Raw genomic sequence first — 11348 nt, 5'->3', positions numbered from 1 at the left:
CCTGGGGCCCTCCCACCGCTGTCCAGATAAGGCCAGCCTAGCTAGGTCTGCTTCAGTGGGCAATAGGCACTAGGGCTGGAATGGGGCTATCCGGCTCCCCATGGCAGTGGGTGCTGCTGCTGGGACTTCTGCTCCCCCCTGCTGCCCCTTTCTGGCTCCTCAATGTGCTCTTCCCCCCGCATACCACGCCCAAGGCTGAGCTCAGTAACCACACACGGCCCGTCATCCTCGGTAAGCCCCCGCCAGGCCCCTGATGCACCAGCGAGACCTTGGGGAGCCTGGACCCTACGCCTCAGTGGCGGACCTAGCCAGGACCCTTCAGCCCCTGCATTAGCCCTGATATCTGCCTCAGTGTTCGAAGGGGCCAAAGGCTTGCCCTCCAGAGAACCTCCCCTTCCCCCACCACACTCTTCCTATGTCCTGAGTCCTCTATCCCAGGGGTTGGGGAGTGCCTCAGGACTTGGCCAGAGCATTGCAGTCAGCTGCAGCCATACCAGACCCTGGGCCCAGCTCCACTACACCCTCACCTCCCACCCCATCAAGAACAAGATGCCCAACGCGGGGCAGGGGAGGCCCATTGAGCCCAGACCCCTACCCTAGGCCCAACCCCTACTCCCCGCACCTATTTGTTCTCACCCTGGACTTTGACAATAATGACAGCCAGACTTGGTGTTTGCTTTCCAGAGGCAGGGGTCAATGACCCTGGCCCCTGCGCCTTCTGCTCCTGAGGGGAGCCCAGGCTTTGGGCTACTGGGGGGGAGGGGGAGGGGAAATTGGAAAGAAGATCAGTGTCCTAAGTGTCTGGGGGTTGAGGGCAGGGGAGACCTAGGTGTGGGGCTGGGGACTGCAGTATCTGGGGCTAAGAATCGGTGGGGGCCATGAGGGATCCAAGGGGTCCGGTGCCCGCAGTGCCTGGCTGCCTGGGGAATCAGCTAGAAGCCAAGCTGGACAAACCGGACGTGGTGAACTGGATGTGCTACCGCAAGACAGAGGACTTCTTCACCATCTGGCTGGATCTCAATATGTTCCTGCCCCTTGGAGTGGACTGCTGGATTGATAATACCAGGTGCATGCCATCCCCTCCACCCCAGCCCTCATGCCCTGCCCTTGGCTATTGGCGTGCTGAATGTCCTGCTACCCACAGGGTTGTCTACAACCGAAGCTCTGGGCATGTGTCCAATGCCCCTGGTGTGCAGATCCGTGTCCCGGGCTTTGGCAAGACATACTCTGTTGAGTACCTGGATAAGAACAAGCTGGCAGGTGTGTGTATTGGGGAAAAGGGCAGGGGCTCTGGGAGCCAGAGCCAGAGCTCTCAATGCTGCTGCTGCTCCCACAGGTTACATGCACACGCTGGTGCAGAATCTAGTCAACAATGGCTACGTGCGGGATGAGACAGTGCGGGCTGCCCCCTATGACTGGCGGCTGGAACCCAGTGAGTGTCTCTATGAGTGTCAGGCTTGGGCTGGGGCGAGTGATCCCTGACACTGAAGGCCCTGACCCCACCTACCACCGGCAGGTCAGCAGGGAGAGTATTACCAGAAGCTCACTGGGCTGGTGGAAGAGATGCATGCGGCCTACGGGAAGCCCGTCTTCCTCATCGGGCACAGCCTCGGCTGCTTGCACTTGCTCTACTTCTTGCTGCAACAGCCCCAGTCCTGGAAGGACCGATTCATCGATGGCTTCATCTCTCTTGGGGCCCCCTGGGGTGGCTCCATCAAGCCCATGCTGGTCCTGGCTTCAGGTGAGTGGCGTGTTTACCCACATCCTGACCATAAGCCTGCCCCCACTCCAGCTTCTGTTCATGATGCCATCCCAGGCTGGCCTCTAGAAGTATTGCCTCCTTTCCCTGGGGCCCTGGCATGGGTACCCCAGAGCAATGAGCTGGGCCTGGACCACGAGGATGGTTCCTTCCAGAGTGACAGGGATGACAAAGGGGAGATAAACCCAGAGGAAGCAACCCCCAGCAACTTTAATCATAACCTGAGGTTGTTCCCTGTCCCCCACGGCCTACCCTCCCCGCTTTCAACTGCCTTCTGCTCTCAAGAGCCCCTTTGCCCAGGGATCTGCCCTACTAAGGGCCAGGCCCTAGGAGCCCCTCCTGCCCTTCCCTGAGGAATGGCACTAGGGACCCAGCACTGACATCACTGCTACCTGTTGGGCACAGCCAGACTCAGCCTTTCCCCTAGAAGCTCACAGTCTGGTGGGGGAAACAGACATGCATCAGGTAATCACACCAATAAATGCCAAATAGACAGGGTCTCATTGCCTCCTTCCCAGGCACAACTCTGGTCCTGTGTAGCACAAGCCGCAGAGTCCAACAGACACTTGTCTGAGGGGAAGGAACCAGCGCTACCAGCCCACCATCATTCACACCCATCCTCAGGACACCCCTCCCTGCCTTCCTTTTGAGGCCACACAGAGGTGCCATCAGGACTTCTTGTTTAATAAGCACACATTGAGCACCTACTGAATGCCAGAGCTGTTCTGGTCTATGGCTTGGAGCCGATGTCTGTTTTGGGCAGTGACAAGATTCAGGATCCAGCTGAGCCTGGGCTGGGGGCAGAATGTGAGTTAGGGGTGGCCCAGCCTGGTTTCCTGCCCACCTTGCTCCATATCCACAGGCGACAACCAGGGCATCCCAATCATGTCCAGCATCAAGCTGAGAGAGGAGCAGCGAATGACAACCACCTCCCCCTGGATGTTTCCATCCCGCCTGGCGTGGCCTGAGGACCATATATTCATTTCCACACCCAGCTTCAACTACACAGGCCGTGACTTCCAGCGCTTCTTTGTGGACATGCACTTTGAGGAAGGCTGGTACATGTGGCTACAGTCACGTGACCTGCTGGCAGGGCTCCCAGCCCCTGGGGTGGAAGTGTACTGTCTGTACGGTGTAGGCCTGCCCACGCCTCACACCTACATCTATGACCACGGCTTCCCCTACACGGACCCTGTGGCTGCACTCTATGAGGATGGTGATGACACAGTAGCCACACGCAGTACTGAGCTCTGTGGCCGCTGGAAGGGTCGTCAGCCGCAACCTGTGCACCTGCTGCCCCTGCACGGGATACAGCACCTAAACATGGTCTTCAGCAACCAGACGCTGGAGCATATCAATGCAATCCTGCAGGGCGCCTACCGAAGTGGCTCCAGCCCAAGGTCCCTGCACCCTGAATAAACCTGCCTTTGCTGCTTTAAGCCCAAAGGTGTGTGTTGTGGGTTAAGGGGGAAACACTAGGGTCCACACATCAGGATTCCCTCATCATCGGCCAAAGGCCAGAAGCTTTGTGGAATATGGGGCAAGCTGGGCTCTATAAAACTGGGACTGAACAAGGCACCTACTCTCCAGGTGAACTGTTTGGGCATGGAGACTGAAGCCAGCTGTACACCCAGCATGGGACGGGGGCACATGGAGCCTGGGGTGCACAGAGATGAGAGCTGGCCCTGCCGGCACCCAGAAGGGCAAGACACCTCTAGACAGGGCCTTTTGAGCACCTGCTATGTGGAGGACAGAAGCACAAGAGTTTAGACTCTGGTGGGGAGGTGACAGCCATTAATCAGATCAGTTCCCTGATGAAGGGTTAATTGTAAATGGAGCTAAGTCCTTTGAGAGAAAAGTATAGGAGGAGTAAGAGTCACCTACAAGAACCTGATTGAGCCTTGAGGGTCAAGAAGGCTTCCCAGAGGAGGTGGTGCCAATGCTGAGGTCAGAGGGATGAGGTCAACATGGGCCACTGAAGTCTTGGGCTTAAGCCTAAGAGCAGAGCGCAGCTGTTGTTGTTAGGTGCCATCGAGTCAGTTCTGACACGTAGCAACCCTACGCACAAGAGAACGAAACACTACCCGGTCCTGAGCCATCCTTACAATCGTTGTTATGCTTGAGCTCATTGTTGTAGCCACTGTGTCAATCCACCTCGTTGAGGGTCTTCCTCTTTTCTGCTGACCCTGTACTCTGCCAAACATGATGTCCTTCTCCAGGGACTGATCCCTCCTGACAACATGTCCAAAGTATGTAAGATGCAGTCTTGCCATCCTTGCTTCTAAGGAGCATTCTGGCTATACTTCTTCTGAGACCGATTTGTTCTTTTGGCAGTCCATGGTATATTCAATATTCCTCGCCAACACCACAATTCAAAGGTGTCAATTCTTTGGTCTTCCTGTCTGTCAGTTTGTTGTACTGCGGGGGCTTGCATGTTGCTGTGATGCTGGAAGCTATGCCACCAGTATTCAGATACCAGCAGGGTTACCCATGGAGGACAGGTTTCAGCTGAGCTTCCAGACTAAGACGGACTAGGAAGAAGGACCTGGCAGTCTACTGCTGAAAAGCATTAGCCAGTGAAAACCTTATGAATAGCAGTGCAGCTGTAGAAGGGTTTTAACCACGGAAAGGTATGGAGCCATGTATGATGCTGTCCTTAGGCCAGTAACAATCCAAACGGATCTGGTCCATGGTCTGACAGCCTTAGCAGTTAAGGCTAGAGTTAGGGTTAGGGTAGGCACACCTGGGCTCTAGACTGGAAGGGGGAGGAGGAGCTCAACACAGGCTCAACTGTTCAATGGCCAGAGGAGCTGGGGTTTACCCCTCTCTGCTCTGAGGACACAGGGAGCAGGGGCTTCCCCGGATTCCCAAGCTGCCTTGAACCGGCTGAAGGTGAAAGTGAAAGACGATGCAGAAAGGGGCCAGTGGCCTCTGAAGAAAGGTGAAAACGAAAGCAGGAAGCGTCAGACGTTGCGCCCTAGCCCTAAGCCGGTCTCACTCCCACCGGCCTCGCCCCACTCCTCTGATCTATTGACCTATAGTTCCTGGACCACCCAGCCCGCCCGGAGATGCTGCAACCAGCTCTGGAGCCCCGAGGGGGCTTCTCCTTCGAAAACTGCCAGAGGTGTGTGTGGGGAGGGGCCGGTCCCGCGCAGCCGATCCCCGCCATGGGAGGGGCTGGTCCCGCGCCCCCCGCCCCCCGCCCCGATCCGGCCGTAAGAGCTTCGGAGGGTAGGGCCCCAGGGTTTTTTTTCCCCTGGTGGTAGTACTGGTGGGGAAACATGGGCATGACTCGGTTCCCAGGCTTACCCCAGGAAGAGGGAGTCCAGGACGGGCTTGGGGGGTTGGAGAATTGGGGTTGGGGAATCTTGGAAGAACCGAAACTCGGGCCACCACCTCCCTTTCCAGAAACGCATCCTTAGAACGCCTGCTCCCGGAGCTCCGGGCCCCTCATGCACGCAAGACCGGGACTACCATCGCGGGCCTTGTTTTCCGGGTGAGAGGGAGGGCAGGCTGGGGGGAACCCGGAACAGCGGCCGGGGGACCGGCCGAACACTGAGTCAGCGGTCCTTCAATCCTCGTAGGACGGGGTCATCCTGGGCGCGGACACGAGGGCCACTAACGACTCGGTCGTGGCAGACAAGAACTGCGAGAAGATCCACTTCATCGCCCCCAAAATCTAGTGAGGACCCTCCCAGCCCTGTTCCCCCACGCAAAAACCACCCCTCGTCTCCACGCCCCGTCCCTTGCATATTAGAGCACTACCCACACCAGCCCTCCCTTCGCCCTCAGCTGCTGTGGGGCTGGAGTTGCCGCAGACACCCAGATGACCACGCGGATGGCGGCGTCCAACATGGAACTACACGCGCTGTCTACGGGCCGCGAGCCCCGCGTGGCCACGGTCACCCGCGTTCTGCGCCAGACGCTCTTTCGGTGCTGGGGGCGGGGCCAAGACTACCTGGGGACCGGGCCGTCAGGGGAAGGACGGGGCTAAGAGGTGGGGCAGGAGAGAGGGGTGTCGGGAGACCGGAAGAGGCCGGCCTAAGACGAGACGGTCAACAGGAAGGAGCGATGACAGTCATGGGGCACCGGACCACGGGGAGGGGCTGGACTAGAATGGAGGGGCGGGGTCTGGGTTCCAAAATCTGCGGGTGATGACGCCCACTCCGTCGGCAGGTACCGCGGTCACGTGGGCGCGTCGTTGATCGTGGGGGGTGTAGACGTTAAAGGACCGCAGCTTTACAGCGTGCATCCACATGGATCCTACAGTCGTCTGCCCTTCGCGGCCCTGGGTGAGCGCTTGCGTCCCTTCTCCACGATCCCCGCCCCTGCGACCCTGGCCTCTCGTTTGCACCTTTCCCCCACTGGGCGGCCGCGGCTGATCTCAGATGCCTCTCCCCCTGTAGGCTCCGGCCAGGACGCGGCCATGGCAATGCTGGAGGACCGGTTCCAGCCGAATATGACGGTGAGCGACCCCTGTCCTCCCACCGCGGAGTCACTGGTGGGAAGTGCATCCGGGTGTTGGGGGAGCCCAGAGGGACGCTGGCCCGGTGTGGAGGTTGGGGAAGGGTTCTTGGAGAAGGTGACTTCTGAGTGGAGACTGAGGGACGAGCAGAGTGTGGGGTGAAGGGTAAGTGCCATCCAGACAGAATACCGGCCAGTGCCAAAGGCTGGACAGTCCCGAGGATTCGAAGCTCAAGAGAGGTTCATTTGACTGTAGCGGAGGGAGGAGGGGACGGCCAGTGGGGCCTTATACGAAGTCTGGAGTGTGGATTTTGTTTGGGGTGGGAAAAAAAAAAAAAAAAGTAGATGATATATGTCTTGAAAGAGGTGGCTAAGGCCCAGGGAGGGAAACGCAGTGAGCTCATGCATTGGGACTAAAAATAGGTTGAGTGGCGACAGGCTGGTAGTAGCTGGGCAGCGAGTATAGACGGCTCTGTAAAGCTTGTAAAGAGAGGTGACAGTGGGCAGAGGGAACATGGGGTCTTAGGAGAGAAGAAAGCTGAAACTCAGGGAGGAGGGATGTCAGGGGAGAGAAGAGACTGGATGCAGTGAATGGCAAATAGTCAATGTTTAGGAATTACCAAAGTCCTCAGGCTGTGGCCTGAGCATGACACCAAAAGGGCACATCAGGCCTCAAATATCCATCATCACAGCTGGAGGATGCACAGGGGCTCCTGGTAGAAGCTATCACTGCAGGGATCCTGGGTGACCTGGGCTCAGGGGGCAGTGTGGATGCATGTGTCATCACCTGGACTGGTGCCAGGCTGCTGCGGACACTGAGCTCACCCACAGAGCCCATAAAGAGGTGAGAACAGGCAGGTGGGGAATACAGGGGAGGCTAAGGTGGGGATAAGCAGGGAAGCCAGGGGCCTGCAAGGAGAGGATGGGGCCACATTATGGGCCCATGTTGAGAGGCTGGCCCCCCTGTCTCCAGACCGGGCAGGTACCACTTTGCTCCTGGGACCACGCCTGTCCTGACCCAGATGGTAAGGCCACTGACCCTGGAGCTTCTGGAGGAAACCGTTCAGGCCATGGAGGTGGAGTGAAGTAAGCTGAGGCTCAGAGCTTGAAACAAGGAAGAATAAAACCAGAAAATGCAAATACCTAAACAGAGAGCTGTGGTGTTCTTGGGTAGAGACGGGCAGGCAGCCAGCAGGGCCTGGTGGCCAGTGGGTCCCTGGAGCAGCCATCCCTTCCACAACTCCAGCACCTGTTCTAAAAGCGCCCTTCCCTATCACCTCAGGTGCCCATCCCTCTAGGAACCCAGCCCTGGCAAGCACTGCAGGTTGAAGGTGGAAAGCTCACATCTTGTTGCCTCCAAAACTTCGCTTTTGACTCTCCACAGCACAGAGGCTCCCCTCTGCCACTCCCCTACCTTGCTCTTGCTCCCTAGTCTACTGGGGACTGTTGTAAAACCCAAAAGGCCCCTTGTACAGCCCTCGCCCACAGCCTTTCCCCAGCTCCTAAGTGGCCTAGAAGTGAGCCCACACCCCTCCATGGACCCCACTGTGGGTTAAAGTGATGATAGAGGGGCTGCTCCCTGGCTTCCAGGACAAGTTCTCACAGAGTGCTCCCACCCTTACCTGTCACACCCCTCGGGTCACCAGGCACACCCGAGCTGCATACATGAAGCTGAGTGTCTATCTGCACATGCTGTGCTGTGAGGAGCAGGACTGACTCAACTTCTCTAGAATGGCTGAGGCTTGACGGGCCACAGGGCTCACGTGGGGAGAAACAACTCATTTTTTCAACAATCCCTTACTAAGCACCCAGTGAATGCCAGGCCCAGGTGCTGGGTGCTAGCAGGAACACCCTGACCTTGGAAAGATGGCTGAGCTCTTGGGCTTTGGAATTGTTAGGAGAGTTGGCCCAACCTCTGGGAAGAGTTGACTCTAGGCTGGACAACCCTAGACCCATGCTTGTGCTTTTCCCCTCAGTGTTTTATGAAAAGTTTTAAACCTAACAGAAAAATTGAATTGTACATTGAACACCAATATATCTACAACAAATTTTATATAATATTTTATTGTATTTGTTTTTATCACATATCTATCCATCTCTCTGTCCAGTCTCTCTTTTTTTTTTTTTTTTTTTACTAATGTGTTCTTGAATCAGTCAAAGCCTTCACATTCCTGGAACAAGGCCAGACAACTCACCCTTTGCAACTTTCCACACAGGAGTGTCTTTTCTCTCAAGCTCAGCCTGAAGCTCAATAACAGATGGGCTTCAGAAGCCAAAGGCTTGCCAGTGGGAGCCCCAAGGCCTGGAGGCTGTCACAGATTTGATGGCTGTTGCCCTTCTAGCCACAACTTCAGTCCAGTGAGTCTGCCAGTCACTGAGGGCTCACACCTTGCCGATCTATACTCCAGGCCCCTCGCAAGCATCATCCCATCAAGAGTGTGGACTCTGGAGCCAGACAGATGAAGCTTTGGGCCCAACCCCACCATATCCTGGTGGGAGTCACAATCTCTGAGCATCTTGTGAGAGTGAAAATAACTGTGATGATGTCTGTTAGGATTCACAACCTGCCGGAACCTCCCTCTGGCCACATGGCCCTAGCAGAGCTGGTCACAGGTAGATACTCCACCAGTCAGAAACACCCCTGGGTGCTGAGCAGACTTCCCTGAGAGTCTGGGGCCTCTAATAGTCCTGAGAAACTCCTTTCCTGAGCCCAGTCACCAGGTTGCCACTATAGACCTAATCTGTCCTTGGATGTGAGGTGGTTCCGGCCTGGGGGCCAATCAAAGGCTAGGCCTTGGGGGGTGGAGGAGATGAGAGCTTCACACCTGGGTTCTGTCTCATAAGTCCAGGCGTCCTGGGGCCCCTGGGTTGAGGGACCTTGGCCTAAAGAGATCCTCCTCCTGACGAGCATGGGAGGGGGCTGAGCCCACAACAGCTAGCCTGGTCTCAGGTCCAGTACTTTGGCTCAAGGATGAGGAGTCTCATAAATAGGCAGGCCCAGGTAGTGACCTCACACCTGCCACAATGATGCTGTTCAGACTGATCCTCAGCCTGGTCTTCCTCGGTGCCTCCTGGGTAAGTGGGTCTGAACAAGCCCCAGCTGAAGAGAGGCAACCAGCTCCCAGTAGGGACCCAGGGAATAGCCAGGCTGGCTGGGAGGGGAACAGGTAGGCAGAGTGGGCAGGAATGCTCCAGGCAAAGGAAAAGAAGGTGCCAGGGCAGGGAAGCAAGAACAAGGTTGTAGAGCTGGGGCCAAGGGGTAGAAAGGAGCTTGGGCCAGGCCTAGGGACCTGGGGGCCAGAGAATGTTTAGGAAGCTGGGACATGAAGGTTGAACATGCAGTTTAGAAAGAGTTCTCTGGCTACATGAAGAACATAAACCATTAGACTTGGAGGGGGCAGGGAGGCCAAAGAAGAGACTATTCAAAGGGTCAGGGAGAAAAGTGGCCTGGGCTGGAGGGTGGGGATGGAGTTGGGGGACAGTGGGAGTAGGCTGGAGAGAGATGTGAGAGAATAGGTAGGACTTGGGGGCTGGCTAGGTGACAATAACCGAGGCAAGTACGGGGCCTCAAGGTGAGAAGGGGCAGTGATGAACCCTCTCGATTTGGACCTCTGGTGTGCAGAGCCTGGGGGTACCTGGTGGGGGGGGAGAGGTATGCTGAGATGTCACACCCCCCCGTGCTGACTTTTACCCTCTCCTTTCCTCTCAGGGTGACTCTGGAGGCCCCCTTTTCTGCCAGAAGGAAACACATTGGTACTCACTGGCATTGTCTCATGGGGCACCTCCAACTGCAGGCCCTCACCAGCCCCATGGCCAGGCTGTGGCATTCCCGCCATCAAACTGGCACTGATCTTCAGCCAGAGGACCATCAATGGGGAGAACGCAGTGCCACGATCCTGGCCCTGGCGGGTGTCGCTGCAAGTGTGTGTGCTCTGGAGGTGGAGCAGGGTCCCAGGTGCTTCATGCCTCGGCACAGCCTGAGCCCACCCCAACCTCTGACCCTTGACCCCAGGACAGCAGTGGCTTCCACTTCTGTGGTGGGTCCCTCATCAGCCAGTTGTAGGTAGTCACTGCTGCCCATTGCAATGTCAGGTGAGCACTTCCACTGCACCTGCCCTGCCCTACCTCCCCCTGGTGTAGATGTGGCTGCCCCAGCCCCACTCTCTCTGCAGCCCCAGCTGCCATTTTGTTATCCTGGGTGAGTACAACCGATCCTCTAATACTGAGCCCGTGTAGGTTGTGTCCATCTTGCAGGTGACTGTAACTAGGTAGCAGAGGTAAGAAGGGAGGTGGGCAGTGCAGGAGGGTGTGTTTTGGTAACCAGGAATTCAGGCATACCTATCCTAGTCCCCTCAGTACTCCCCAACCCAGGGTACCTGTGCCACTCCTGTCCTACCTGGTCCCTTCCTGGCCCAGAGGCCATCACACACCCTAGCTGGAACCCCACTACCATAAACTTGACGCTCCTGAAGCTCGCCTCACCAGCCCAGTACACGACATGCATCTCACCAGTTTGCCTGGCTGCCCCAACAGAGGTGCTCACTGCAGGCCTCACATGTGTCACCATTAGATGGGGCCACATCAGTGGTGTGGGTAGGAATGAGGGCCAAAGACCTAGGTGGGAGGGTCAGAGTGAGGACAGGACATCCTAGGCTAGCCTGACCACCCCCTCCTGTCCCACTGGCAATGTGACACCAGCACGTTTGCAGCAGGTGGCTCTGCCCCTGGTCACCGTGAGTCAGGGCCAGCATTATTGGGGCTCACATGTCACTGATGCCGTGATCTGCACAGGTGGTTCTGGTTCATCCTCATGCCAGGTGAGCAGCAGCACCTTATCCTCTGTGTGGTCCCATCGCACCCCCCATGCTGACTTTTCCCCTCTCCTTTCCTCTCAGGGTGACTCTGGAGGCCCCCTTTTCTGCCAGAAGGGAAACACATTAGTACTCATTGGCAGTGTCCCCTGGGGCACCTCCAACTGCAGTGTGGGCACACCTGCCACGTATACTTGGGTTTGCAAGTTCAGCACCTGGATTAACCAGGTCATGGTCTACAACTGAGTCCACCACAAGCCCCTCTCCTGTCTCAGTCTAATAAAGACTCCAGGCTCCATTCTGTGTATTCTTGT

General features: G+C 56.8%; 2 protein-coding genes across 9 annotated transcripts; both read left to right on the top strand.

Moving 5' to 3' along the window:
- Positions 1-20: 20 nt before the first annotated feature.
- On the top strand, positions 21-4351 carry LCAT (lecithin-cholesterol acyltransferase). Of its 3 annotated transcripts, XM_049863948.1 has the most exons (6): positions 21-231; positions 910-1066; positions 1145-1260; positions 1337-1432; positions 1517-1741; positions 2622-4351. In XM_049863948.1, exons 1-6 carry the CDS (start codon positions 81-83, stop codon positions 3176-3178), a joined length of 1302 nt encoding a protein of 433 aa, XP_049719905.1. In that variant the 5' UTR covers positions 21-80; the 3' UTR covers positions 3179-4351. The 3 variants fall into 3 exon arrangements, with proteins under 3 accessions (XP_049719905.1, XP_049719904.1, XP_049719906.1); XM_049863947.1 differs by having other exon boundaries at positions 910-1260; XM_049863949.1 differs by having other exon boundaries at positions 184-231; positions 884-1260.
- A 318-nt stretch (positions 4352-4669) lies between these two features.
- PSMB10 (proteasome 20S subunit beta 10) lies at positions 4670-11333 on the top strand. 6 transcript variants are annotated; one of them, XR_007514614.1, is made up of 8 exons: positions 4670-4883; positions 5168-5255; positions 5344-5441; positions 5552-5692; positions 5936-6051; positions 6166-6224; positions 8632-10144; positions 11119-11333. XR_007514614.1 is itself a non-coding variant. In XM_049863955.1 (8 exons), the coding sequence occupies exons 1-8, from the start codon at positions 4828-4830 to the stop codon at positions 11121-11123; spliced, it is 768 nt and encodes a 255-aa protein (XP_049719912.1). In that variant the 5' UTR covers positions 4671-4827; the 3' UTR covers positions 11124-11333. The 6 variants fall into 6 exon arrangements, 5 of the variants coding, with proteins under 5 accessions (XP_049719910.1, XP_049719912.1, XP_049719911.1 ...); XM_049863955.1 differs by having other exon boundaries at positions 4671-4883; positions 8632-8836; XM_049863954.1 differs by having other exon boundaries at positions 4671-4883; positions 8632-8836; positions 9933-11333.
- Positions 11334-11348: the final 15 nt, after the last annotated feature.

This window comes from Elephas maximus, chromosome 21 (genome assembly GCF_024166365.1).
Source record: "Elephas maximus indicus isolate mEleMax1 chromosome 21, mEleMax1 primary haplotype, whole genome shotgun sequence".
Taxonomy (NCBI): domain Eukaryota; kingdom Metazoa; phylum Chordata; class Mammalia; order Proboscidea; family Elephantidae; genus Elephas; species Elephas maximus.
Note: the sequence above shows the minus strand (reverse complement) of the source record. Positions and strands in the feature narration are given on the sequence as shown.

Bases quoted from the DNA above. Each gene is read 5' to 3' on its own strand.
- PSMB10 (XM_049863952.1), top strand. From the start codon at position 4,828: ATGCTGCAACCAGCTCTGGAGCCCCGAGGGGGCTTCTCCTTCGAAAAC. The intron at 4,884-5,167 runs GTGTGTGTGGGG...CTCCCTTTCCAG, and splicing joins TCCTTCGAAAACTGCCAGAG to AAACGCATCCTTAGAACGCC. The intron at 7,068-7,196 runs GTGAGAACAGGC...CCCTGTCTCCAG, and splicing joins CCCACAGAGCCCATAAAGAG to ACCGGGCAGGTACCACTTTG.
- LCAT (XM_049863947.1), top strand. From the start codon at position 81: ATGGGGCTATCCGGCTCCCCATGGCAGTGGGTGCTGCTGCTGGGACTT. The intron at 232-909 runs GTAAGCCCCCGC...CGGTGCCCGCAG, and splicing joins CACACGGCCCGTCATCCTCG to TGCCTGGCTGCCTGGGGAAT. The intron at 1,742-2,621 runs GTGAGTGGCGTG...CCATATCCACAG, and splicing joins CATGCTGGTCCTGGCTTCAG to GCGACAACCAGGGCATCCCA.